The following is a 25,797-nucleotide window of genomic DNA, read 5'->3' on the forward strand; positions in this document are numbered from 1 at the left end:
TCTTTTGAATTCATTTCAACCGATTGGTTCTTGTCTGACCCTCTGTTGCAACAGAAAACAACTCTGCTCCAAGACTTTCAGGAAAATCTGTTCTTGTTAGGGTCGTTTTGTGTAATGTATTTGAGACACATATTTCTTTTTTACAATCTACTTCCAGCCTGAAGTTTGTTATGAGGGTCATATATGATTTTAATGCTCTTTTTGTATTCTAGATTTTTAATTGCTAATTTTGATAACGTTATAGTTTTCTGATGTTGTCTTGCTATTACTTGACGGCTGTTATTGTAATAATATAAGGAAGCCCGCCTGGCCTCGACTAGGCCCAGGGCCTTTTCGGTCCTGGCCCCAACCTGGTGGAATGAGCTCCCGGAAGAGCTGAGGGCCCTGTGGGAATTACCAGCATTCCGCAGGGCCTGTAAGACGGAGCTCTTCCGCCAGGCTTATAACTGAGGCCGGGCGGAAAGAAGATCAGCCCCCCCCCCTCACAAACTGGCGGTAGAGAGCGTCACCCCCCTCCTGTAGTTGAGGATGCGGAGAGCAATGAGTAGATTATGCCATCGCTGTTGCCATTACTGTAAATTATCGGATTTTATTGTCATTTTATGGTTTTAGGGGACGGGGTTATGTAAGCCGCTTCGAGCCTTCGGGGGGAGGCGGGGTATAAATATAATAATAATAATAATAATAATAATAATAATAATAATAATAATAATAATAATAATAATAATATGCCTATGCTGATTCGTATTTTATTGGAACCAAGTTGTACTGGTTTCCAACTGGCTGGATGTCACATCAGGTCAATGTCTGTTAAGAGGAACCATATAAATGAGGTGAATGTTTTATCTCCTTTCCACTTGAATGTTGCTCCTCTCTGGATAGTAGTGATGCTGATATGAAAATGAACTGTAATATTTATTTAGCTTCTGTGGATTTTCCTGGCAAACTCCTAATTTGGAACAATTCTAGTGAAACTGGGAACTTAAACATGAACATAATCAACCGGTAAACTTACTTGATCCAGCTCCTAATTGGACCATCTCAATTTTGTTGTTGTTGTGCAAATATGTCTTGAATAGGGATGGGCATGATCCACATTTTTGCAGATCAGTTCATTTTTGTAGATCAGCTGAACCAAGAAACAAAGCACAGAACTGTATGAACCAAGAAGTTGGACTGCCACTCAACTGTTTGGTTTAAGCAGCTGAGCTGTATGGAGCAAACTGCTCCATGTGGACCAGCTGTTTAAAGGGGCTTTCTTGGGCAGTGGCAACAGCACTGAAAGATTTCAGGTCAGGTTTTTTCTAAGTCCTCATAGTTTTAGATACCAGTGATAGATGCCATAGTTTGTCATTCACACTCTATGCATGCCTATAAAACATTGTGCATACTTTTAAAAAATGTGTCACCTTTTGGTGGCTTCAGAATTTTTATTTGCCTTTTAATGTGGATTGGTAAATGTCCAAGCTTCTTAACAAAAATCATTTCTCTGTACAGGTTTGTGGAGTAATGTATTTTCATACAACCTGCTGGATACCTGGCATCAGGGACCCGATGTTGCCCAAGAAAACTGTTGGCACAAATGTACCCGAGAAAAGATAAAAAACATCGGTTGGTCAAGTATTGTTAACTGTATTTTGTATATACATTTTTAAAATAACAGACTCCCTATTCTGCTATCTATTTACAGATCTTCAGTTGACTCACAGGAGGGCATTTTGGGCTGGAATAAGATGCAACACACTAGTGTTTGGTATAAACAAGGCCAGAGCTTTATTACCTCCCAATGGGACAGTTGGTGCAGCATGGAAGAGGAGGCCTGACCAAGCAGTCAGTGCACTGCACCAAAACCCATGGAGTTCAGAGGTGCCCATTCCCAGCTGGGAAAACAGATCCCCTTGCCCTCCTGAAGTCCACCCTAAGGGAAGCAACCTATGCGGGGGAGCCAACAGGTGTCTACCTCATTTGGCTGCCCCCAGGCTGCCCGGCAATGAGCCCCTGGCCTCCCAAGCTGGTTAAGCTGTGCTCATTTTCATGCCACCTCTTATGGGGGCCCTACACACAAGAGAGTCCGACCACACACCAAACTCCCTGCCAATAGGCTCCATCCCATGCAAACCTGCAGCTGTGACAAAACCATGAAACGTCCATCTCAAATACTAGATCAAGGCTGTTTCCACATCAACATAGGGTGGGTGGGAGGGAAGCTGCTTTGCAGCATCCTGGGAGAAGAAGCCAGGTCCCACGCATGTGGTGCCTTTATAGGCACTGTGGGTCCTGCCTTCCCACTTTGATGCTGTGCACATACACATGCATGCACAACAGCCACGGATGGGCCACTGGGGCTGTTGCATCTGCCTCCAGCCAGCCCTCTGCAGTGTCTGGCAGCTGCAGTGAGTCTTGGCCATGCATTGTTGTATTCAGCTTAGGTCTAGAATTTCAAGATACTGGCTTAGAGGTGGATATTTCCTGCCTCTCTTAGACCTCAAAAGGTTGATAATAATGGCCTTGGAACCCTTCTGCTAGTATGAGAGTACTAATTGGCAATTCGCCTTCTTTGCATCAGCTTCCCACTCCCTACGCACACATTGTTTTGAAGAGGAGAGGCTAACAGAGGAAGACAGGAAAAATCTACATTCATGAGCATACTTCTACTTAAAGGATCTGATGCAATGAAAATAACTGAATGTTTAATTCTCTGAATGACTTGATTTTTAATTTATTATTATAACTCATGGTCTTGGCAAATCTTATTTTCGCTGGGGAAAGCAGCTGCCCTGTATTTAGAATATGATTATTTAAAAAAAATTTCTAAGCCATCTTTCCAATATAAGATCTTCAAGATAGTGAATATTAAAAACAAGATTAAAACAAGAATTCTGCAGATGGCCTCCCCCTCCCCTCAAGACCTGGAACTCACTGGCGGGGGCAGCTCTCACGTGGCAGGTATCTGCAGCTTCCAAGTCTCAGAGGGAAGTTGAAGGAGGAGTGAGTGGTCAGGGGTGGGGGGCATAAGACAATTGGCTGGCCACTGGACAGACAGCCAAGCCGGTTGGAGGAACGGGCACTCAGGGGTGGGACAGCCTCTCTGAGTGGGTGTTAAGTGCTGAATGGCACTTAAGCCCTGAGACATGCTCCTCCTCCAAGCCCTTACCAGAAATATATTATGTGGAACAGATAATTTAAAAAGAAATGAAATAAAACGCATTGACAGAAAGAATGGTAAATAATCATAGGGGCATAAACTATGCTGGCCCAAGTAGTATGGGGCTTTAAAAGTCAATACCAGTGTCTTGAAATTGGCCAAGTAAGAAAATAGGAACCAGTACAGGTATAACATCACTGGTCTGATATGGTCCCTCCCACCCACTCCATCCAGAATTCTGACCACAACATTCTGTACGAGTTTTAGCTTCTGGATACTTGTCTAAGGCAGCCTCACTTATACCACATTGGGCAGTTGTTTCATCTGGATACTACCAAAGTATGCACCACCATGGCAAGGTCTTTTTTGTCCATCCAAAGCTGATAAAAAGTGGTCCTGGCTACCATTGATATCTGTTTTTCCATCAGAAGGTGCAATTCCAGCAGCACCCTAAGCAAACTTTGCCTTTTATGGGGAATGCAACCCTATCCAGATAATAAAACACCTCAATTACTGAGTCAATCTGTCTTCTCACCAGTAGCACCTTGCTTTTATTGGTATTGTGTTTAAATTTATTAGCTCTCATCTATCTCACATCTGCCCTCAGGTTCCACATCAAGGTTCCTACAGACCCCCTGGTATCTGCTGGAAGGGCAAGATCAAACTATCATTCACTTATTGATGACAACCCAGCCCAGATCTCTGAAGGACTTCTTCTAGTGGCTTTATAGGGATGTTAAAAAGTATGGGGGACCAGGTGAAACCTTGCAGGACCCCTTAACCTAGAGGTCAAGAAGTTGAGCATCAATACTGGCTCATCACCTTTCTGGTAGGATCAAAGTTACAGGACAGTGCCTCCCAGCTCTTACCCTGAAAGGTTATCCTGAAGGGTTGTGGTTGTTATGTGCGAAGTTGTGTCCGACCCATCGTGACCCCCATGGACAATGATCCTCCAGGCCTTCCTGTCCTCTACCATTCCCCGGAGTCCATTTAAGTTTGCATCGACTGCTGCAGTGACTCCATCCAGCCACCTCATTCTCTGTCATCCCCTTCTTCTTTTGCCCTCAATCACTCCCAGCATTAGGCTCTTCTCCAGGGAGTCCTTCCTTCTCATGAGGTGGCCAAAATATTTGAGTTTCATCTTCAGGATCTGGCCTTCTAAGGAGCAGGCAGGGATCAGAACTGCGGCAGATTGTAAAAAGATAGGTGGACCTGAAGGGTAAAGGTAAAGGTAAAGGTATCCCCTGTGCAAGCACCGAGTCATGTCTGACCCTTGGGGTGACGCCCTCTAGCGTTTTCATGGCAGACTCAATACGGGGTGGTTTGCCAGTGCCTTCCCCAGTCATTACCGTTTACCCCCCAGCAGCAAGCTGGGTACTCATTTTACCGACCTCGGAAGGATGGAAGGCTGAGTCAACCTTGAGCCGGCTGCTGGGATTGAACTCCCAGCCTCATGGGCAAAGCTTTCAGACGGCTGCCTTACCACTCTGCGCCACAAGAGGCTCAATGGTACCTGAAGGGTACCATTATACTAAAAGCCAACAAGAGTTCTAGGAGAATCAACAAGGGTTTGCTCTCCTTCATCCATCTACCAAATGACCAAGGCTGTTTCAGTCCCATAATCAGCCCTGAAATCAATCTGGACCAGATCCAAACCAGCCTGGAACAGATCCAAACAAACTGTTTATGAACAGATTTATCTTTAAAGTGTAATTTATTTATTTACAGCCTGCCTTTCTCACTGAAATTCAAGGCAGGTTATAGACCAAAGACAATGCACTCCTACAGGATAAGGCACCCGATGAACTATGCGATAGTACAGAATTAAGACAGCACAGACAGCAAACGGCCTAATAAATTATAACCAATGCAGTAAGTTGAGCTATAAGGTTAGAGTTAGTATAGAAGACAGTTTAGTAAAGTTTCTAGAATTATTGCAGTAGATTACAACCCTGTTTCATTACAGAGATGTCCACCTATCTTTTTACAATCTGCCGCAGTTCTGATCCCTCCATAAACATGCCCTTCCCTGTGCTTTTTTGCACATTCTGTAGAATGACAGAAATATAGGAGTCTCCCTGACCTTTTCGGGTAGGCCTTAGCACAACGTGTGAGCCACCACAGAGAATGCAAGTGAATGGGCAGTTGCATATCTTACCCATTTGTAGGGTGACAGCTTTAGAATGCTTTTCTCCAATGAGCAAAGATGTTATAGTGGTACATAGCTGGAGAGGCAGTCCTGCAGATATGAGGGCAAAGTACATTAAGGACTTTTTAGGAGATGATGACAAGCATCTTGAATTGAATCCAGGTGCAGAATGGGTGTAACATGAAAGTCCTGTCTTGAATGCAGTAGAAACCAGACTGCAGCATTCTGTATCATCTGGAGTTTTTGAGCTGGCTTTGACATATCCTCACAGAGCACAGTTTGAGGTAACCATGGCATGAATCTACATGGCCAGATCAGCAGAAGTTATTAGCCAAATATCACCAATAAGGTGTTGAGTGGGAGGCGGTACTTTGCCACAGTTGAGGTATAGTTCTTCCCCTGCATTCTAACTCTAGGGAGATGCATGGACGCTGCCAAGTCACACCGTTTATTTCATTTATACCTCACCTTTCTCCCTTGTGTGATAGGTTAGGTTAAATGTGAGTGAATGGCTCAAATTTACCTAGTAAGCTTCCATGGTAGAATGAGGATTCGAGTCTGAATATTCCAGCTCCTCGTATCAGCACTGTGCTGATAAATGTCCTCCATTAGAGCCATCTAATTACAGTTTGCCCTGTGTTTGTGCTACACATTCAGACCAATTGGCAACTCTCCACTTTAAAAATATTTGTAGAGCTGCCACCTACCTCTGCTGCCTCCTTGAGTTCCTTCCTGTGGGGCTACTGAGCTTTCCTGGTCTGCCTCTCAGCAGAGGTCACAGAATTCTACCACTCCCTACTGAAAAAGAAGACTTGGTTTTTATATGCAACTTTTCTCTACCAGAAGGAGTCTCAAAGTGGCTTACAATCACCATTCCTTTCTTCTCCCCACAACAGTCACCCTGTGAGGTAGGTGAGGCTGAAAGTGCCCTGATAGTTCTGATTGGTCAAAACAGCTTTATCAGTGCGGTGGCAAGCTGAAGTCATCCATCTGGCAGCATGTGGGGGAGCAGGGAATCAAACCTGGCTTGCCAGATTAAAAGCTGCTGCTCTTAACCAGTACACCAAGCTGGTTGCATGTGCCACCTTAAAAGCAGAATTCTTAGTTGATTCAACTGCTGACATTGACCAGAGGAGATGCGATTCACAATGTATTTATGTTACATAATGCATTTTCTATTGCTTGACATTGAAGGGGAGAAAGAAAGAGGAGCAGTGTGACTATGGTTTTCAGAGCAGTCTTGCCTAAATAAGATCTTTCATGAGCATAAGTCAGAACACAGATCAAAAATCAACAATTTTAAATCATTGGCACTCCATAAAGTAGTTGCTTCAATTTACTAACCTTATACATTGTTCTCATCTGCAGAAGAAAGGCCTCCTCAACCACTAGCATCTAATCAGTTGGATACATACTTGGTTGCCCCTCCTGGAAAATTTGCTAAGTTCCTTCGGGATGTTCTAACAACCACCTTAACAACATCAGAGGTCTACAATTTCTTACATGGATTCCAACTAAATGATGGGTACCTTGAAAACAAGAACTTTGAGATATGGAAAGGTAAGTAGTTCTAATGATATGTGGATAGCTTGGCATCTGGGAAAAATGATATGCTGTTTTAATATAGCTATTGTTAGCACAACAATAGCACAGCTATTGTTCTTACACATTCCTTCCAAGGAATTGTTTCCAGCTTTAAACTTGATAATATTTTCAGTGGGTACTCTGGCACAAAGTGTGGTTATTTTGCTAATTTACAGGCTTGGGAATTGATAGTAGTTGAGGCAAAAATGTATGATTTCTTTTTCACTTTCCCTAGACCCTTAACCCTATATTTTCATTGCTGTGTAAGGCTGGCCCTCCCACTTTACTCCATCTCAAATTATCCTGGTCAGTGATCATATACCTGATATGATGATATTATGACAATGCAATCGGCATAATTAATGGCAAATTAAGGCCATTTAGAATTATCTTAAACCGCTCCTGCGGAGCAGATTAAATAAAAGGGTAAGGGCTGTTGGGGAGGAGTTAGGGTGGACCCTGTCTGGGATAAAAACTTGGAGGGCTGCATGGCTCCCCATTGGCTGCTTGGCCCGGCCTCGCCTGGCCTAGCCGGGGACTCACCGCGCAGATTGAGCTGGCAGCTCGCATGGTGAGTACTCTGGCTTGGGTGCTCCTTTCCCGCCCTGGGAACTCTGGCCATGGGGGGGGGGGCGCCATTGGTGGGGGCGTTCTCCTTGCCCAAGGAACAGCCTCGCCACGTCGCTGACGCAGCAAAGCTGCTCCTGGGGCTGGGAGAAGGACCCGGGATGCTGCGGGTTGGGGGGGTGGGCCGCTGCCTTCTCCCAGTCCCAGGAGCAGTCTCGCCAAGTTGTAGATGCGACAAGCATGCTCCCGGGGCCAGGAGAAGACCCCGGGATGCTGCAGGGTGGGGTGGGGTGGGGTACCATCTTCTCCCGGCCCCAGGAGACCAGCCCGCGGGCGGGAGAACACCCCAGGTCATGGCCCACTCGCCTCTGCGTCCCAGACCCCCGTGAAGCCTTCGCCCTGCAAAGGCTTCCCCGGGAACTGGGCCCTAGCGCTCATTTTATTTTCATATAAAATGGGCTTTATTTCTTGTTTATTTATAATTGGATTTATAGCCCAATGCTCTTGGAGATGGCTCATGGCGGGTCACAACAAACAATCCAAACAATAAAAACTCAATAAGAAACCCATTAAACCCCCAATTAACAATATTACAAAATCTCAACAGATGGCAAAAAACTTCCTATGGGAAGAATCTTACGAGGATCGCATAGGGGGAGACCAAACTGCATCAAGGTGTCCGGCGGCAAAGCTTCCTATAATGGTTGCATGACCATCCTAGACAATATGAAATTATTCTAACAATAATACCTCTGTTATCTCATAACATAGCTTTTGAATTTGATTCTCCAAAGATTTCCATGGAATTCCCTTTTCTTCTCAGCTTGGTCCTAGTAGTATGCCATTAGAGACAAAGTGAGTGACATGTTTCCTTGTCTCCAGAAGTGGATACATCTGGTGTCTACTTTTTAATTCTTTGTGAAATAATATGACCAATAAGACAATGTTGCAACAGAACAACAAGTTTCAGGAGTGCACTGTTTGGCCAGCATTGTGGATTGTTGAGCAGTAGCAATAGAGACATGATGTGAGCTGCAGAACAGTATCTGAGATTGGTAAACAATCAGCAATATATGCATTGACCACATCAACACTGGGGGGCTTTACGCACCGGGATCTTTGTTGCAAATTGGTCACTGAATGAAAAATCACCATTTAAAATAGTGGAATTCGTCGTTATGCATACCTGCCTTTGTAGTGGTATCCAGTTGCGTTTTGTAGCGTTTCCCACAGGCTTCCGGTCTCGGCAGAAATCGCTAGAAAGGAAGCGCTATTGCTGAGCTCGTCCTGCCCCTGGCCATCAAGCAGCCAATGGACAGCCGTTAGCATGCTCCCAAACAGCCCCTTTCCCTTTAAGAAAGGTTTTTTTTTTAAAAAAACACACCCATTGTAACGAATCTGTGTAGATTCGTTGCAACGGAGAGACCCATCCAGCTGCCTAATGTGTTTGAGCTGTCGTTTGATTGTATGATCGTTGGCACGCTGCCTCGAGTGAAAAGAAAAAAATCCCCCCTCCCCCCCTCTCACGGGCCGATTTTCGGCTGAATGACTGTGTTAAATGTGTGTGCTTAGTGACTGAAGGGGAGGGACTGAAGCCGGGGAAGCCTCTGTTTGAGCTGTCATTTGATCGTGGCCACGCTGCCTCGGAGTGGAAAAAAAATCCCCCCTCCCCCCCTCTCACGGGACGATTTTCGGCTGAATGACTGTGTTAAATGTGTGTGCTTAGTGACTGAAGGGGAGGGACTGAAGCCGGGGAAGCCTCTGTTTGAGCTGTCATTTGATCGTGGCCACGCTGCCTCGGAGTGGAAAAAAAAAATCCCCCCTCCCCCCCCCTCTCACGGGCCGATTTTCGGCTGAATGACTGTGTTAAATGTGTGTGCTTAGTGACTGAAGGGGAGGGACTGAAGCCGGGGAAGCCTCTGTTTGAGCTGTCATTTGATCGTGGCCACGCTGCCTCGGAGTGGGAAAAAAAATCCCCCCCTCCCCCCCCTCTCACGGGCCCGATTTTCGGCTGAATGACTGTGTTAAATGTGTGTGCTTAGTGACTGAAGGGGAGGGACTGAAGCCGGGGAAGCCTCTGTTTGAGCTGTCATTTGATCGTGGCCATGCTGCCTCGGAGTGGAAAAAAAAAATCCCCCCCTCCCCCCCTCTCACGGGCCGATTTTCGGCTGAATGACTGTGTTAAATGTGTGTGCTTAGTGACTGAAGGGGAGGGACTGAAGCCAGGGAAGCCTCTAAACTGAAAGAGGCTCGCTGGTGCGTTTATCCCCGCTCGCTCGGAGAAAAAAAAATGGCGATCGCTTCACCGGAAGTTTGGAGGACAGGCTCAGGAGGAGGGACTTTGAAGAAACCGCAACAATGTTAACGCACAGGTCTTTATCGCTAGTGTTACAGATTGTTTGCAAGAGTGTAGCGCTTTCCGGAGGGTGAATCCACTTTTTGGGATTCACCTGAAAGCGCTACAACGAAGCGCTTTTTGCTGATCGGTTTCAGGAGTGTTGCAGATTGTCTACGACGTCGTGCGTTAAGGCAAATCAATAGCGTTTCCAATTAGCAACCATTGTGTGATTTTGAAGCCGTGCAAAAAGCCCCAGGATTTTCCAAAGTTGGTCATTATGCTGTCTGCCACAATGTCCCAACCTTCTCTTTGCCTCCACCACTGCCCAGATGTACTTCTGGATAATCAAGAAGCCTCAATTCCCTACTATTACCATTCATCAGTTGTACCTGCACAGTCTGTACTACTACTCACTCTAAATCTTATTTATTTATGTGTTTACTTACATTATTTGTAGTCCACCTTTCTCACACTCAAGGCTGGTTACACAGAGTAAACCTGTACAATCAACAATGTGGGAACCTGGGATTTTTAATAGACAATGAAATAGGATTTGGGATGTAGAACTGACCAAATCTAAAAACAGAGCTGAAGAAAAGCGTAAGTGCTAACATGATAAAATCAAATGACTGAAAATTACACAACAGGATCCAACCCCCACAGGAAGCTATACATCTGGCTTTCTCAACCAAGGTTTCACGAAACCCTGGGGTTTCTTGACAGCCCTGGAAGGGCTGCCCAAATAGGAATTAATTAATGTTTTGATATTTAAAAAAAACTTGTTAAACATTTATCACATGATATGACCATATATAGCCATGTTGACTCACCCCCCCTCCCAAAATGGCCAATGATGGGCCAAGAGGGGGTGGAAGCGGAGGGGCCCTGAATGTACACAGCTATGTTTCTGAACCAACTTCTGGGGTTTCTTGTAGCCTGAAGAATGTTTCAGGGGTTTCTCAATGGTAAAAAAGTTGAGAAAAGTTGATATACACAGTAGAAGAAGAAGGAGGAGGAGAAGGAGAAGAGTTGGTTCTTATATGCTGCTTTTCCCTATTAGAAGGAGGCTCAAAGCGGCTTACAGTCGCCTTCCTATTCCTCTCCCTACAACAAACACCCTGTGGGGTGGGTGAGGCTGAGAGAGCCCTGATATTCCTGCTTGGTCAGAACAGTTTTATCAGTGCTGTGGTGAGCCCAAGGTCACCCAGCTGGCTGCATGTGGGGGAGCGCAGAATCGAATCTGGCATGCCAGATTAGAAGTCCGCCCTCCTAACTACTACACCAAACTGGCTCTCGTAGCACAGATCACAGCCCCCAGTAATTTATCCAGGTAAATGAACTAATGTACAATATTTTGTTGTAGCTGCAATTACAAAAGGCAGTATTGAACATGTTTTTTTTGGGAGCCTGAAGTTTGTTAAAGCCTGAGATTAATGTATGTATAATCTCAAGAAAGCAGCAGATTTTTTTTTAAACAGGTCTTTTCTAACTAGAACATTTTCTTTTCAGATACTGTACTAGATACTCTTCCCAATGATCTGACAACAGTACCAGAATACCTGTCCCTTGCAGATACTGCAGCCTATATTGACACCAGCTACCCCACACTCATGAGGCCAGAGAGAAAAGTGGACATGATCATACACCTAAATTATTCTTCAGGAGCACAGACTGAAGTAAGATTATACATTTTTAATCATTAACATATCTAATTCTCAATGTGGCCATGGTAACAACCACCAGGTGACTTCTTATTATGCAGGTTCCATGAATCACTCAGGTCCAGCTGTTTACTACTGTTCAGCAGCAGCCTATGAAAACCAGTATAGTGTAGTTATTAAAGGATGGGGGAGATCCACATTTGAATTTCTTTCTTCCATGGTGTTAAGTGGCCTTGGGCAAATAAAACATGTTCAGCATAACTTACCTCAAAGGTTTGCTGTGAAGATAAAATAGAAGAGAAAAGAATGATGTAAACTGCTTTGTGTTTTCATTATGGAGAAAGGTGGAGTATAAGTGTGGTAAATAAATAATAAATATAGTAGAATATGGGGAGAGATAAATGGTAGGATGGTGAGTGTCAGTGAGAAGGAAAGAAGAAAATAGGGAAAGGCAGGGACGTGGGAGTTAGCAGGAGGAAGAAAAGAGGTTATAGTGGGGAAGGTGGATACAGGTGAAAGTGAGGTGCCCACCATATATCCTTGCAGGTTCCTCATTGCATAATTGGGTCCACTAAAATAGATAAAATGTAAGATAAGGAGAGAAGATAAAGGTAGATTGACTTGTGAGTGGGGAAAGCTGAAAACAGGGAGAACAGTTAAAGACAGGTTGGCAAATGGAAGCAGGAAAAGGGAGTGAGAAGGAGGAGGAAAAGGGGAGAGACTATGGGGTATTTCAGGGAAGGAGAAGAAGAAATAGTGTGTTAGGGAAATATGAGATCCCACCCTCACAGGTCCCCTTCTTCTCAATATAATTTATCATTATGACCCCATCTGTTGATAATTAAATCCAGAGACTGGAACCATGAACACAGAAGACAGATCTTTTTACAAACATGAAAAGACCTAGGTTTGCAGACAAACTAAATAAAAAAAATACATTGGGGGTTAACCCACCCAAACAGTGTCTTTACCTTTACAAAATAAATGTCTTGGTGGCCATGGTGGTGGGGATTGTTAGGCAAGTAATCTTGCCAGCTTTCAAACTTTGGTTTGTGGGACTGGTGAGTAAGAAGGAGAGAAAGAAGCAAGAAAAGGTGGGAGTACGAGGGCTGTCAGGAGGAGAGAAGGAGGCAATAGAATAGGTAAGTAGCTACTGGGGAAAAAGAAGTAATGCAACTCCTTTCAGATTCCTCACTTGTCACTTTCTCTTTTTACAAACTGTAAAGAAAAAAGTACAAAGAGTCAGTTAAAATAAGCATATGTTCTTGTGTTATGACTGCCACATAGAGGTTGCTGGAAATTACTCTGGCATGTGTCTTCTGGCATATCTTCTAGGATTTGGCAAGTTACAAGTGTAACTTGCTACAACTGTTGAGAGTCTAAACATGTAATTTGTCTAACTGAAAGTTTTGAGGGATTTAGTAGTTTTTAATTTTCATGGTGGGTGTATACATCTCTGGGAATATTTACACTGTTTTACCTTTGCTTGGGATGGAAATGGTTATCTTTTACAGCAACTAAGTGTGGGAGCTAGAGAAGAGTATAGATAATGATAGGGTGAGTCATCTAGGAATTTGGTTCTTATCTGTGCTCATGTATGTGTGGGGATTTTCCTGATCAACCTTTTGATGTTGTTAAATGCCAGCTCTCTGAATAATAAGACCTGCCACAATTAATTGTGGAGGAGAGTATGAGCTGGTGTGTATGACCAAAACATGACTAGATGTCCCAGATAACTGTAGTTGGGTGTTCAGTCCTTTCCCAACATAATGGTTACTGAGAGGATACATGTGTGTATATCGTCCTCTGGCAGTCATTCTTCTTGATTCCTACAGAGAGAATTTGGCTTTGATTATATGAATTCCAGGGATAGGTTAGAAGAAGAAGAAGAAGAAGAGTTGGTTCTTATATGCCACTTTTTCTCTACCCAAAGGAGTCTCAAAGTGGCTTACAGTTGCCTTCCCTTTCCTCTCCCCAAAACAGACACCCTGTGAGGGAGTGTCAGGGATCAGGTCAAGCCCTGTCAACAAAGTCCGTGATAAAGAAACATCCAGGATTCCCAGGCAGGTGAAATCCAAAGTAGCTTTATTAAACAGACAATACGAAGGACAGATGCATGCCAAAATCCATTGAGCAAAGGTCTTGGCAGATACAAAGGCACAATAGACATTAAGTGAATCTTATAGAGGTGACCCGATAAGGGAGGGGTGGGTTAGGATTTAGGCCGGGAAAGCAAGAAATTCTAAGAGGTGCAAAGTTTCTCAACCAAGCCAGATGGCTCCCCTTTGATCAGAATAGTTACATTTCTGTTTCGTCTCTGCTGCCTTGACAAGGTCATTCGAAACAGAGATAGCGGGGTCCCACTGAGAACTTCTGTGGAATGCAGAGGAGGCTAGGAACTAGGAAAGGATTTATGGCTTTACAATACCTGCTCCAGAGGGCACCAAGAACTACATATCAGAAGAGGGAGCATGAATCAGGGTTCATGACAAGGGAGGTGAGGCTGAGAGAGCCCTGACATCACTGCTCAGTTACAACAGTTTTATCAGTGCTGTGGTGAGCCCAAGGTCACCCAGCTGGCTGCTTGTGGGGGAGTGCGGAATCAAACCCAGCTCTCCAGATTAGAAGTCCACACTCCTAACCACTACACCAAGCGGGCTGCTATCTTACCAAACATACATGTTAATATGTTAGTTATATATTTAATATTAATATAAACTATAACCTTTTTAATTACCAGAGTAATTCTATACATATTGAATGGTTCCTGTTGGACCATGGGTCACTGTAGAGAAGGTCCATATAAAATTAGATGAAGTAATACTGCCCATGAGGATCCATATCAAAGGCACCTTTGAGGTCCATAAAAGTAGAAAAGAGTGTTCAGAACAAACATGTTTTTCTTGTTTAAATTAGATAGTGATCCATTGTTGACCTATGATGCCTGAAGCCTGCCTGTGACTCCTCAAGATAATCTTCCTGCTCCAGCCATTTACATATTTTTAAACACAGATGTTTAATATATAATTTGCTGATGACATTTAAAGAACTAATTAACCTATAATTTGTCAGATCAGTTCTACAACCTTTCTTAAAGATGAGTACTATAATAGCCAAGCCCCAGTCTTGAATTATTTGGATTGTTCTATCAAACAATATTAAGGAGCTGCCAGGACTGGAGCCTATCAATCTCTATTTGATTTAAGCCAATCAACTGGAATGAAATCACTGCCAGGAGATTCCCCGCTCTTCAGTTGTTGAATTAATAAATTTATTTCATAGGTTGATATGGAAGGCCAAGAAGGGGTGCAATCTAGTTCAATATTATAATAGGGAATTGGTGTATAATGAGAAGTCTTGTTTCTACCTCTTGGCTGAGATTGCACTGGTCATACAATTAGGTGTAAAGTTAAGAATATGAAAAGGTAATCTCCAGAATTCCATGGTATAACTAGCTTTGATCAGTGTTAACAAGTTGTCATGAATCATCTCTCTCTCAAAAAAAAAAAAGCCTTATGCTTTTTTACATTCCAAGACTTCATTCTTTGTGATCTAAGTTAGGTTATTCTTAAAATTATCATATAACATTATAATATGTTTTTGACAGTTCTGGTCAAACAATTTCTAGATGGGATTCTTGGGGAGCAATGTTCTAAGCTGGGTCTAAATGGTGTCTTAAGACTCTGCATGAGCTCCTCATATGTGTCAGAATGGAAGTCTCCTAATTAGACACATTGAGAAAGTTGTTATACTGTTCTACCTTGTTGAACCTTCTTAAACATTTCTTTAAATTTTAAAAATTCTGATACAATCTGAAAATATTCTGTCTTTTTTCATTCATGATCTATCATGAGTGATGAGAATGATCTGACCTTGGTATCCAAGCCTTATGAGGAAAGGCTGAGGGACTTGGGATTGTTCAGCCTGGAGAAGAGGAGGTTGAGAGGGAACATGATTGCTGTCTTTAAGTATTTGAAAAAGTTGTCACTTAGAGGAGGGCAGAGAGTGGTTCATTGGCAGCAGAAGATAGGACCTGCAGTAATGGTTTTAAACTACATGTAGAACAGTAACAGCTATATTAGGAAAACTTTTTTCAACAGTCAGAGTAGTTCAGCAGTGGAATTGACTGCCTAAGGAGGTGGTAAGCTCCCCCTCACTGACAGTCTTCAAGCAGTGGCTGACCAGATGCTTATCCTGGATGCTGATCCTGCATTGAGAAGGGGGTTGGACTAGATGGCCTGTATGGCCCCTTCCAACTTTATGTTTCTATGATTCTATCAAATTTAAAGCATGACAATTTTTTAAAATTCTGAAATGAACTTGATTTAAGATATTTTGCCTTTTCTCATACATCATATTTACAAATAAAAATATTTAACTGCCAATTTTAACAACAACATATTTCCTGTATCTAATGTTTTTCCTGATTAGAGATTCCTTTTCTCCTTTTTATACTTCTAAAAACTGGTGTTTGTAGAATGTTTGATGCAGAAGTGCAATAGGTTAGGCCAATGGGACACTTTTTCACTCTTTCTCTCTCTGTTTCCAACCCTTAGGTATACTAATCCAAAATAATACATAAAACCTTAACTTGTAAAAAAAGAAAAAGGAAATAAATTCATCTGAAAAGAAGAAAATGCCATCAGCCTTATAATTATTAGATATTGCATACATATTGCATATTTAATTTTTTAATTAAATATTAAACAGTAAGTGCTTTTTTTCTTCTTAAAAAAGCAAAACATAGATAAGTAAGAAAAAAAAAAAGAAACCCAAACTGACTGGAGTCATAGTCCATACCAACTTCTTGTTCAGATCCTAGTGTTACCAATGGAGAATTTAAAAGCTGAAGACACATCTCTGCCTCATCCTTGGCCGCACAATGTCATTAAAGATTCCTCTTATTTTAAAGGAGGATTTTGGAGCAAATAAATACTCATCTGACTATAATTGGTCCACTTAACAAGAAACCCTGAGAGCAGCTGCCAGTATGTGCTTCTCAGTTTGTTGCCATCTTGGAAGTCCATTTATCCTATTATAGGGGTTTTAAGCCTGTTCTGATATGGCTTCATTAGTTTCCTGTGTGCTTGAAAGCTCACTTTTGAGACCTCAGGATGGAGGATGATCATGATACTGAAACTCTAAATATGCTTGTAGAAGGCTGATGCCCTGCAAGTTTGTACTGACAGAGCCTTGTACAGCTTTGAAATAAACTTTTTCTCTTTTCTGCCCTTGATGCAGACTTTTGGTATGTCTTGCACCAGGCAATGACTCTGGACATTTAAAACAGGTGGTTTCAGGACCTCTTGTCTTATTTATGTACTTCCTTACCAGTTTAGCTTTTAACATAAATTTCTGTTGAAAAATGATCATAAATGGAGTTATTGAACTTTGGAGATATTCACTGTTATCCATTATAGCTAATCTTAAAAAGCATGCTATTTCCTCACTCCATTCCTCCTTTAATTAACTGATAGCTAGTGCTTCATAGCCTCGGGCAGCTGTGACCAGCAGCACCCTGATTAACATGTTACCTCAGCTTTTAACTTACCAAGCAGCAATAAACTAGTATTTCTTTGTGACAGACAGGTTAAGTCCCATCTCTACCTAAGAGTGACTTCTGAGAGTTGATAGAATGTTGGAGCGTGTCAGTTGGAAAATAGCAGATAAAAACAGTGGTTGGGAATTGGCAGCTATAGAGCTGACTGAATGAAACTGTGGGAAAGAATTGCTGAAAATAGGCAGTTAGTAACCCAAAGATTCCCCACTGTGGAAATAAGATCACAGTTCAAAAGCTCAGTGGATTTGTAATTTCTTCTTTGCTTTCTTCAATGTTATGTTATGTTTGTTAATACCATAAATAAAAGTCAACTTCTTGTTCTGTTTAACCCTATGAGCTGCATGTCTAAGGGAGAGAAGCACAGACACTTTTTAATCTTAGTATATACTTTTGCACACACAAAAAAAAGATAAGAATAAATGGCAGCAGCATATGAATGGAACAATGTTTAAGCCCAATAATTCTGTGGATGTGGGTCTGTTATTAATGAGGGTTGGGCTGTCCTGTCTGCTGATATCTCTGAGCATGAGGGAGAGCACTTGAGGTATGTAAATGTCTCTAATTTAAAAGAGATCAGAAGGGAGGCGAGTGTTCTGATCTATTTGTACCCTGAACCTGGGGGGGAAGGGGGGTTAATGATGGTGGTAGGCACTCTGTGTGAATGAAAAAATGGTCTCACACACCTCAACTTTCACTCCCTACCAGCAGTATGAAGATAATTAAACTGTATTTTGTAAAATTAAAGACAATAAATGTATTATTTCTTCTTCTTTTGTTCTTTTCCCCCACATATTGATGCAGTCTTTATTAAGAACCGCTCAATACTTTGAAAACCAAGGGATTCCATTCCCCAAAATAGATTTTAGTAATATTAAAGAAAAGGATCTAAAGGAGTGCTACGTCTTTGAAGATGCTGAAGACTCAGGAGCCCCAATTGTGGTTTTTTTCCCTCTGATAAATGACTCCTTCAAAAAATATAAAGCACCAGGTAAATTATCAAAATTATTTTTATTATTACATCATTTTTACATGGCAATCACATAGCTGTTTTCAATGGACTTAGAAGAGCATAACTCTGATTAGGATAGTACTGTAAATCATTTCCATTTTTTTTGCTATGCTATCCTTATTTTTTAAAGCTCACATCAATCTCTTTTTGTGTTCTCATTGTACAGTCATGGAATTGCCTAAGTGGTTACTTATTGGAACATGAAATATAGGCCATGTATTTCTCAACATTCTATTGTCTCCTCTATGGGCCTTCAGTATTCCGAAGGGGATACATTAACAGTAAATCATAGAAAGATTTGATACTCATGCTAAGGAAATAATGTTTCTGATGTAAAAGTTTTGTTTATTGCTTGCTGAAGTATGGGAGAGCCGGACAGCAAGCTTTCCCCAGCAGTTTTGCATTCCAGCTGTCATACAACTGAGCTGGCGGCCTTTGGAAGCTGAGGTTGCACAGAAAGTAGCATCTGGTGTGACAGAGTTGTGATGACTATAAGAAGTGGCTCATTTTTCTTGTTTTAGTCATAAATAAATATTCTTAAGATAATAGACCAGTAATCATATTACAAAATACATAAAAGAATAATAGATAATTAAAACAGTATAAAATTTGAAACAACTTGAGTCTTGCTCAACCTGAGGGCAAGTGAGTCTTGCTCACTTTGGCTCTCCCAGGAATATTTAAAATATTTTAAAATATTTTAAAATTTACCTGAGATGGTTTTCTCCTTATTTGCGCAGGTTGACCCACCCCCTCCCAATGGTCAATGATGGGCCTGGGCTGGGTGGGAGGGGAGGGGCCCTGGCCATACAAATCTTTGCTGGCCAAGCTATTCTCCTGTGGTTGACTTGCTGGTGGAGGTTGGACTCCAATGAGATGAGTCCTCTTGGGGTTGGTTGGCGGGATGTCTTTTGTTGCTGTTTTTAACTTTGGGTGGATGGGTAGGAGGGAGAAAGGGGACTACTCTGGCCTCAGACTTGTACAGCTTCATGGCTTGGAAAGGTCTAGCTCCTGTCTGCTACACCTGCAGACTAGATTTTGGCTGTGGGGGTATGTTGGGCAGGCCTCTGGGCAACTTTAAGGTTTGAGGTAAGGGGAATAGGGGCCTGGCATATCAGTCTTAGCAGTGGGCAGATAAGGTTGCCACTCTCCAGACAGGTGAGTCCTCTTGGGACTGAGGAGGGTTGTGTTGTATTTTTTTAAACTATAGGTGGGTTAGAGGTGAGAGAGGTGGTGACATTTCACTTCCAGGGGCATAGCAGGGTGGCATGGCCAGCTGACATCACTTCAGAGTTACCTCAAAGCCTGCAAAAATTGTCAGGGGTAACTCTGCAGTCAAAGGTTTGCAGAGTCTGGTTCAAACAAACAAATTATTCAACCAAAAAAGTACCTCTGCTATTTGGCTGATTCTTTTTTTACAAAATGTATTTTTATTGGAAGTACTTATATAAAAAATGGAAATGCTGTCTTGAAAGAAGGATTCCCCATCTTCTAAATTAATGCTGCTGTGACAGATGCTTGCACCCCCCCAAAAAAAATTAGACATATTTTCCCTTCAGAATGATTAATTTTATTGGAATGCAAAAAGGCAACTTTAATTAATCAATGAAAACTCAAATTATTAGTAATCTTATTTGATCAAGTGATAGCCCCAATAGTGATTTTGTTGGGCACAGATAGTAATATTGGTTTCTTACCTTATTATATGTGCTAGTCTCATTCTGCCTCATAAGTGTTCCTGCATAGGGGAATGGCTAAGTAAAATCACCATATCTATGTAGGGAGCTTTCACATGCTGAATGTCACATTTGGAAGGGTGGCCACTTAGTTCTTTTTTTCTAACCTGTGCCCTGCGTAGATTTTATTAGAAAAAAATGTATACTGGCTAACTTTCACAACAACTAGGTAAGTATTCATAACTGCAAGGTAAGAGGAATATGTTCTTATGTCAGCAAAGTCTATGAGGGATAGAAGCACAGAGAAAGCACTGTGTGGCTTTAACTCAGCCTTGAAGTATTATCAACAATACAAATATATTTAATGCTTTGCAGGTGTGAAACGCAGCCCAAGTGAAATGAAACAGGGTGAAGTTGATGTGACTAGTCTACTTTCTCCATATGGATTACAAAACTTCACATACACAGAGAAGGAGTTTGATCAGTTGGTGGAACTGACGAGCTACAATATCCTGAATAATAAGGATATGATCTATGGAGCATTGCAAAGAACAGTGGAACGAAAACAGAATAACTTAAATATGAGGCTGCATGCAGACACTGAATCGAGCTATTCTTCAGCCTGAAGGTGCTTGTTGTAGGGCTTCTAGATGCACCTGATTCCTGCACTCTCCTTGCTTGTATGAACTGGGATGAAAGAACCCTGCTTAGAACCTGATTTCAGTTGGATGTACATATGCCAGATACACAGTCTAACCAGAATCTGGGATTCTGAACTTAGTATACTGATTTCAGATTTGAAATTGAATACGGGATATAACTGCAGTAACAATATTTTTGGCAATGATTTATCTCAATCAGATAATGTTAAGGATATAGGTATAGAATCTGTACCACTAGTAGCTTAAATGAAATATTTTTAAGTCAATATGAAATGACAAACAGACAATAAAAGAGAATGGCTCCTTGTTGTTTTGTTACCTAAAATATGTTTGTGTGCAAACATGGATGGGTCAGCTTCCTGGATAAAACTGACATATCTTTCTGGCTAAGTGATGCACCTGATGGTCATAGTCCCATTGTATACAGCACTGGTCAGACCACACCTGGAGTACTGTGTGCAGTTCTGGAGGCCTCACTTCAAGAAGGATGTAGATAAAATTGAAAGGGTACAGAGGAGAGTGACGAAGATGATCTGGGGCCAAGGGACCAAGCCCTATGAAGATAGGTTGAGGGACTTGGGAATGTTCAGCCTGGAGAAAAGGAGGTTGAGAGGGGACATGATAGCCCTCTTTAAGTATTTGAAAGGTTGTCACTTGGAGGGGGGCAGGATGCTGTTTCTGTTGGCTGCAGAGGAAAGGACGCACAGTAATGGATTTCAATTACAAGTACAACGATATAGGCTAGATATCAAGAAACAATTTTTCCACAGTCAGAGTAGTTCAGCAGTGGAATAGGCTGCCTAAGGAGGTGGTGAGCTCCCCCTCACTGGCAGTCTTCAAGCAAAGGTTGGATACACACTTTTCTTGGATGCTTTGGGCTGATCCTGCGTTGAGCAGGGGGTTGGATTAGATGGCCTGTATGGCCCCTTCCAACTTTATGATTCTGTGATTCTATGATTCTATAAGATGGTTTGTGTATTTGACTTTTCTCCTTATTCACATAAAATTAAGAATATTATTTCTAGGTACATGATCTCTCATTTAAAAGGATGTGAAACGAAACCCATTTTTGCTTGGAAATGGGGGAGGAACATTAAGGAGTTCATTACAAGATCTTTGGAGATAATCAGCTACCAGTTTTAAATGTGGAACTTGTCAAGCCTGTAAATTTATGGGGGAGGCTAGGAGTTCTAATTTACAGATTGGAGATTGTAATGTTACCATACATAGGTTTATAAATTGTAACACATCTGGAGTAATTTACTTAATTAGGTGCACCTGCCCAAATATTTACATAGGAATGTCCACATGTGCTCTTAAGGCACGCATATTAGAACATGTATCCAGATTAAAGCACGGTGTCATTGAGCCCCCCCCCCCCCAACATTTCCTGGATAACAATCATTCATGGGACCAGCTGAAATTCACAGGCAGAGAACAGATACAACAATATGGTTAGGGAAAAGTAAACATTCAAAAACGATTACTACAAAGGGAGACTGAATGGATTTTTAAGTTAAACACCTTACAACCTAATGGGTTAAATAACAACATGGATTTAACATGTTTCCTAAAAAAAAAAAATCTGCTACTACTTTTCCTAAAAAAAAAAATCTGCTACTGCAACATAATTGCTCTAAGGAACTGATTGAATGGCTTTAGTAAGACTTCTTTCATTTTTTTGGGTCACTGCTAGAGAAGAATTAAACAGAAGGGGAAAACTTTCCTCCTCAAAAGGAAAGCACACACATGGCCACAGTCTCCCCTGCATTGCTCTTGGAAACACCTCCCTCACCTCAGTCAGGGGCTGTTAGCAGCTCCCTCCACAGCAGGCCTGATAGGATGGGGTGGGGTGTGGAATCCTGAGAAAGAGCAGCAATAGGCCCAGGGAGGGGGAGATACCACCAGTAGGAGGCCTTAGAACCTGCAGCGTTTTGTCAGGGTGTACAGTCACAATTTTATGTATATTTTATGCATATAGATAATAATAATAATGTCTATGGACAGAAGCAGCAGTCTCCCAGTGCCACCTACTGGAACCATCCTTTGAGGAAGGAGAAGAATAACTTCAACGCAGTGCCTTCTGCTTCCAGTCTGCCAAGATGCCATGGAAGATAGTATCAGAAGTGCCAAAAGATCTGTCAAGGGCATACTGGCCCATCACTTTCCTGTTACAGGTCATCCTGAGTCCCAGACGGAAGCCATACTCCAATGTGTCTGGATGATGTATTTCATCCTAGGTTGCTTAGAACCAGTACTTATATTTATTTACAATATTTATATTCCACTGTGAAGGTCCTTGTGTACAGCAGAGTTATAATTGGATACAAACACCTAAAATGCCTTATTAATAACCTTTATTCTTTATTCTGAGAAGAAATGACCCGTTAATTCATCCCACCAAGGTTCAGGTAAATTGATTCATCTCACAATGCATCAAAGGCCAACATAACCTTTTCATAAAAAGTCATCAAAGTAGCCATCCTAAAAGGGAAACACAAAACTTGAAACAGTATATTATAAGGGGCTTTTCGCACACCTTCAAAATCGCACAATGGTTGCCAATTGAAAACGCTACTGATTTGCCATTATGCACAACGTCGTTGACAATCTGCCACACACCTGAAACCGATCCGCAAAAAGCGCTTCCTTGTAGCGCTTTCAGGGAAATCCCCAAAAGTGGATTCACCCTCCGGAAAGCGCTACACTCCTGCAACCAATCTGCAACACTAGCGGGAAAGTTCTGTGCGTTACCATTGTTGTGGTTTCTACAAAGTCCCTCCCCCTGGCTCTCTCCTCTGATCTTCCGGCGAAGCAATCGCCATTTTTTTTCTCCGAGCGAGCGAAGTTCAACCCACCAGCAAGCCTGTTTAGAGGCTTCCCCGGCTTCAGTCCCTCCCCAGAGCTGTTTATTCACTAAGCACAAACAACAGACAAGCCCGTTTGCTGATGTATTTTCCCTTTATTTTTTACACTGTTTTCGGCCGAAAATCGGGCCCATGGGGGGGGGGATTTTTTTTTTTTCACTTGGGGGGAGCGTGGCAACGATGAAACGACAGCTCAAACACACCTGCCAGCTGATGGGTCTCTCCGTTGCAACGAATCAACACATATTCGTTGCAATGGGTGTGTTTAAAAAAAACAAAACCTTTCTTAAAGGGAAAGGGGCTGTTTGGGAGCATGCTAACGGCTGCCCATTGGCTGCTTGACGGCCAGGGGCGGGACGAGCTTGGCAATAGCGCTTCCTGTCTAGCGATTTTTGCTGAGACCGGAAGCTTGTGGGAAACGATGGAAATGCAACTGGATTCCACTACAAATTCAGGTATGTATAATGATGAATTCCACTATTTTAAATGGCGATTTTTCGTTCAGCAAACAATTTGCTACAAGGATCCCGGTGCGGAAAGCCCCCAAATCTTACCGAAACTTCTTAGGAAGTCAGAATCCTCTTACCTTCCTTTCGTGGGGGATTTCTCTAACCTATCAAACAGTTTTACAGATCTTAAAATCTGTTTTCACCCCATACACACCACTTTTAAAAAGCAGTTTGACAATTAAAGAGGAAGATGGTTGTTTCCAATTGATTTTAATGGAATTTCTGCTGATTTAAAATAGCAGATTTCAAATCTAAAGGCTCGGAGCCCTGAATCTGAATTTTATTGCAGTACTTTCTCCTGTTTGTGCTCCCAAGCATTAATGTTGGATGCTGGGTTTTCCTTCTGTATCTCATTATTATAACTGCAGCCATTTTGTGACTTAGAAGAATTTCTGCATGCCAGAATGAATTCCATTGAATTTCCCAGGTCTATGCGGGTCAAACCTCATGCAATTTATTGGCTTGGGAGCTTCAAAAAAATCGAGCCTTGGGTATTAGCCACATATTTAAGGGTAGTGGGGAAATCAGAAAACAAAATCAACTTATCACCTAAATATAAACCCGAAACTCTGAACAACAAAAAGCAACTCAGAAACAGAATCCTGATTTTCTAGAATAGCATATATGTCAGAATGTGGTGTAATGTTTCTGGAATGTTCAAGCAACATGGTAATTATACACTGCAGAGTAATGCTGTACCTTATCCTGATGTGTAGGTTGGTATAAGTTTGAATATTTTCATCACTGCTTACAATGCTTTACACCAGGGGCTGCCACTATATTAGCCAATCCCCTCCTTGGCCATGTAACCCTGCTTCTTCACATACCAAACTATTGTCTTCCCCAGCCCCTCCTTGCACGTCTGTATCTTTCCCTCAGGGTCCCAATCTCAGCCACAGTTGTATACATAACTCTGCAGAGTGGCATTTCCACCCTTGTACCTACCCAGCAGAGGGAGGCAGTTGGAAGGCCTTGCTCCCAAGCCCAATAACAACAGACCTGGTTTAAAGATTTGCAGGGCCCTAGCAGAGCACACTTGCAGCACAAGTAACTGGGGTATCCTTCACAAGGATAGCTGGAACTTGGGGAGCAACTGACAGCTTCACTTTGTGGGAAACATTTATTAGTATTATCCTTAACATAAAAAAGAACAATTTTGTACTATTTTCTTAATGGGCACTCTTGTAACGATAGATCATATAGAGCCTGAGCAAAGGCAAGGTAGCACTTCTTAATGAAAAAGTATTTCACAGTTCCTTTTTGTTGGCTTTTTTCTTTTATTCCGTTATCTACCAGGCTTGTGGTGTTAATTGCTTGGTCGCTGCTGAACCGCTGTTTTGGTATGTTGATGGTTATTAGTGTGACAAGATATCCCGCTTTTGGCAGGACTATCCTGACTTTTAAAAGAAAAAATGCCGTGTCCCGTAGCATGTCCTGCCTGCCATGGCCTCTCCCCCATACCATGCGCGCGCCTGCTGGAGGTGCCAGGCAGGGTGTGCGGGCTGGCTTCCCAGCAGCAGCAGCTGCCTTGGCCGCCTGCGGGGCATGGGGGAGCCGGCCAAGATGCCCCGGCGCCCGGGCCCCGGCACCAAGCTGCCCAGCCCTGGAAGCCTGAGCAGAGCTGCCCACCTGACTTGCTGCCTGGATACGGCCGTGCAGCTGCTTGGGAGCTCGTTGGGGGGGTGGGGGGGGATGGCTGCGCCATGGCAGGGCTGCCACTAGCCTGCCACATGTAGTTCATGCAGCTTCCCGGAGCCCAGCCGCCCGCAGCTCTATGCCTTCTTCCTCGTGCCAGGTACGTCCCACGGAAGGTGCCAGCCGCCCAATGGCATCTGGGCTGCAGCCTCTCCCTCCCATTCCCAGTAGGGCTGGAGCCTGGCACCCTGGGCGGTCCCAGCGGCTCCTCGGCCTGCTGCTGCCTCTGGGGCACTGGGCGGAGGCATGGGGGCGGAGGCGCCACTTGTGCCGGGCAGGGGCAGAGGGAGGTGGCCCTGGGGGGGTGGCCCAGTGAGGCCTGCAGAAAAGGACGCCTTGGGCGGGAGGGAGGAGGGGGCGTTTGGTGCTGGTACG

The 25,797-nt window shown here is 42.9% G+C and overlaps 1 protein-coding gene across 1 annotated transcript in view; it reads left to right on the plus strand.

The window, feature by feature from the left end:
• LOC143830357 (cytosolic phospholipase A2 epsilon-like) overlaps nucleotides 1-20,627 on the plus strand; it is a 59,565-nt gene extending 38,938 nt beyond the window's left edge. Inside the window, exons 16-20 of the mRNA XM_077322776.1 lie at nucleotides 1,498-1,611; nucleotides 6,663-6,854; nucleotides 11,293-11,459; nucleotides 17,806-17,992; nucleotides 20,065-20,627. Coding sequence (XP_077178891.1) covers nucleotides 1,498-1,611; nucleotides 6,663-6,854; nucleotides 11,293-11,459; nucleotides 17,806-17,992; nucleotides 20,065-20,315 — 911 coding nt within the window. The 3' untranslated portion in view covers nucleotides 20,316-20,627. The remainder of the gene's footprint in view (nucleotides 1-1,497; nucleotides 1,612-6,662; nucleotides 6,855-11,292; nucleotides 11,460-17,805; nucleotides 17,993-20,064) is intronic.
• The last annotated feature ends 5,170 nt before the right edge of the window (nucleotides 20,628-25,797 follow it).

The sequence above is a fragment of the Paroedura picta genome, chromosome 2 (genome assembly GCF_049243985.1).
Source record: "Paroedura picta isolate Pp20150507F chromosome 2, Ppicta_v3.0, whole genome shotgun sequence".
Lineage (NCBI taxonomy): Eukaryota > Metazoa > Chordata > Lepidosauria > Squamata > Gekkonidae > Paroedura > Paroedura picta.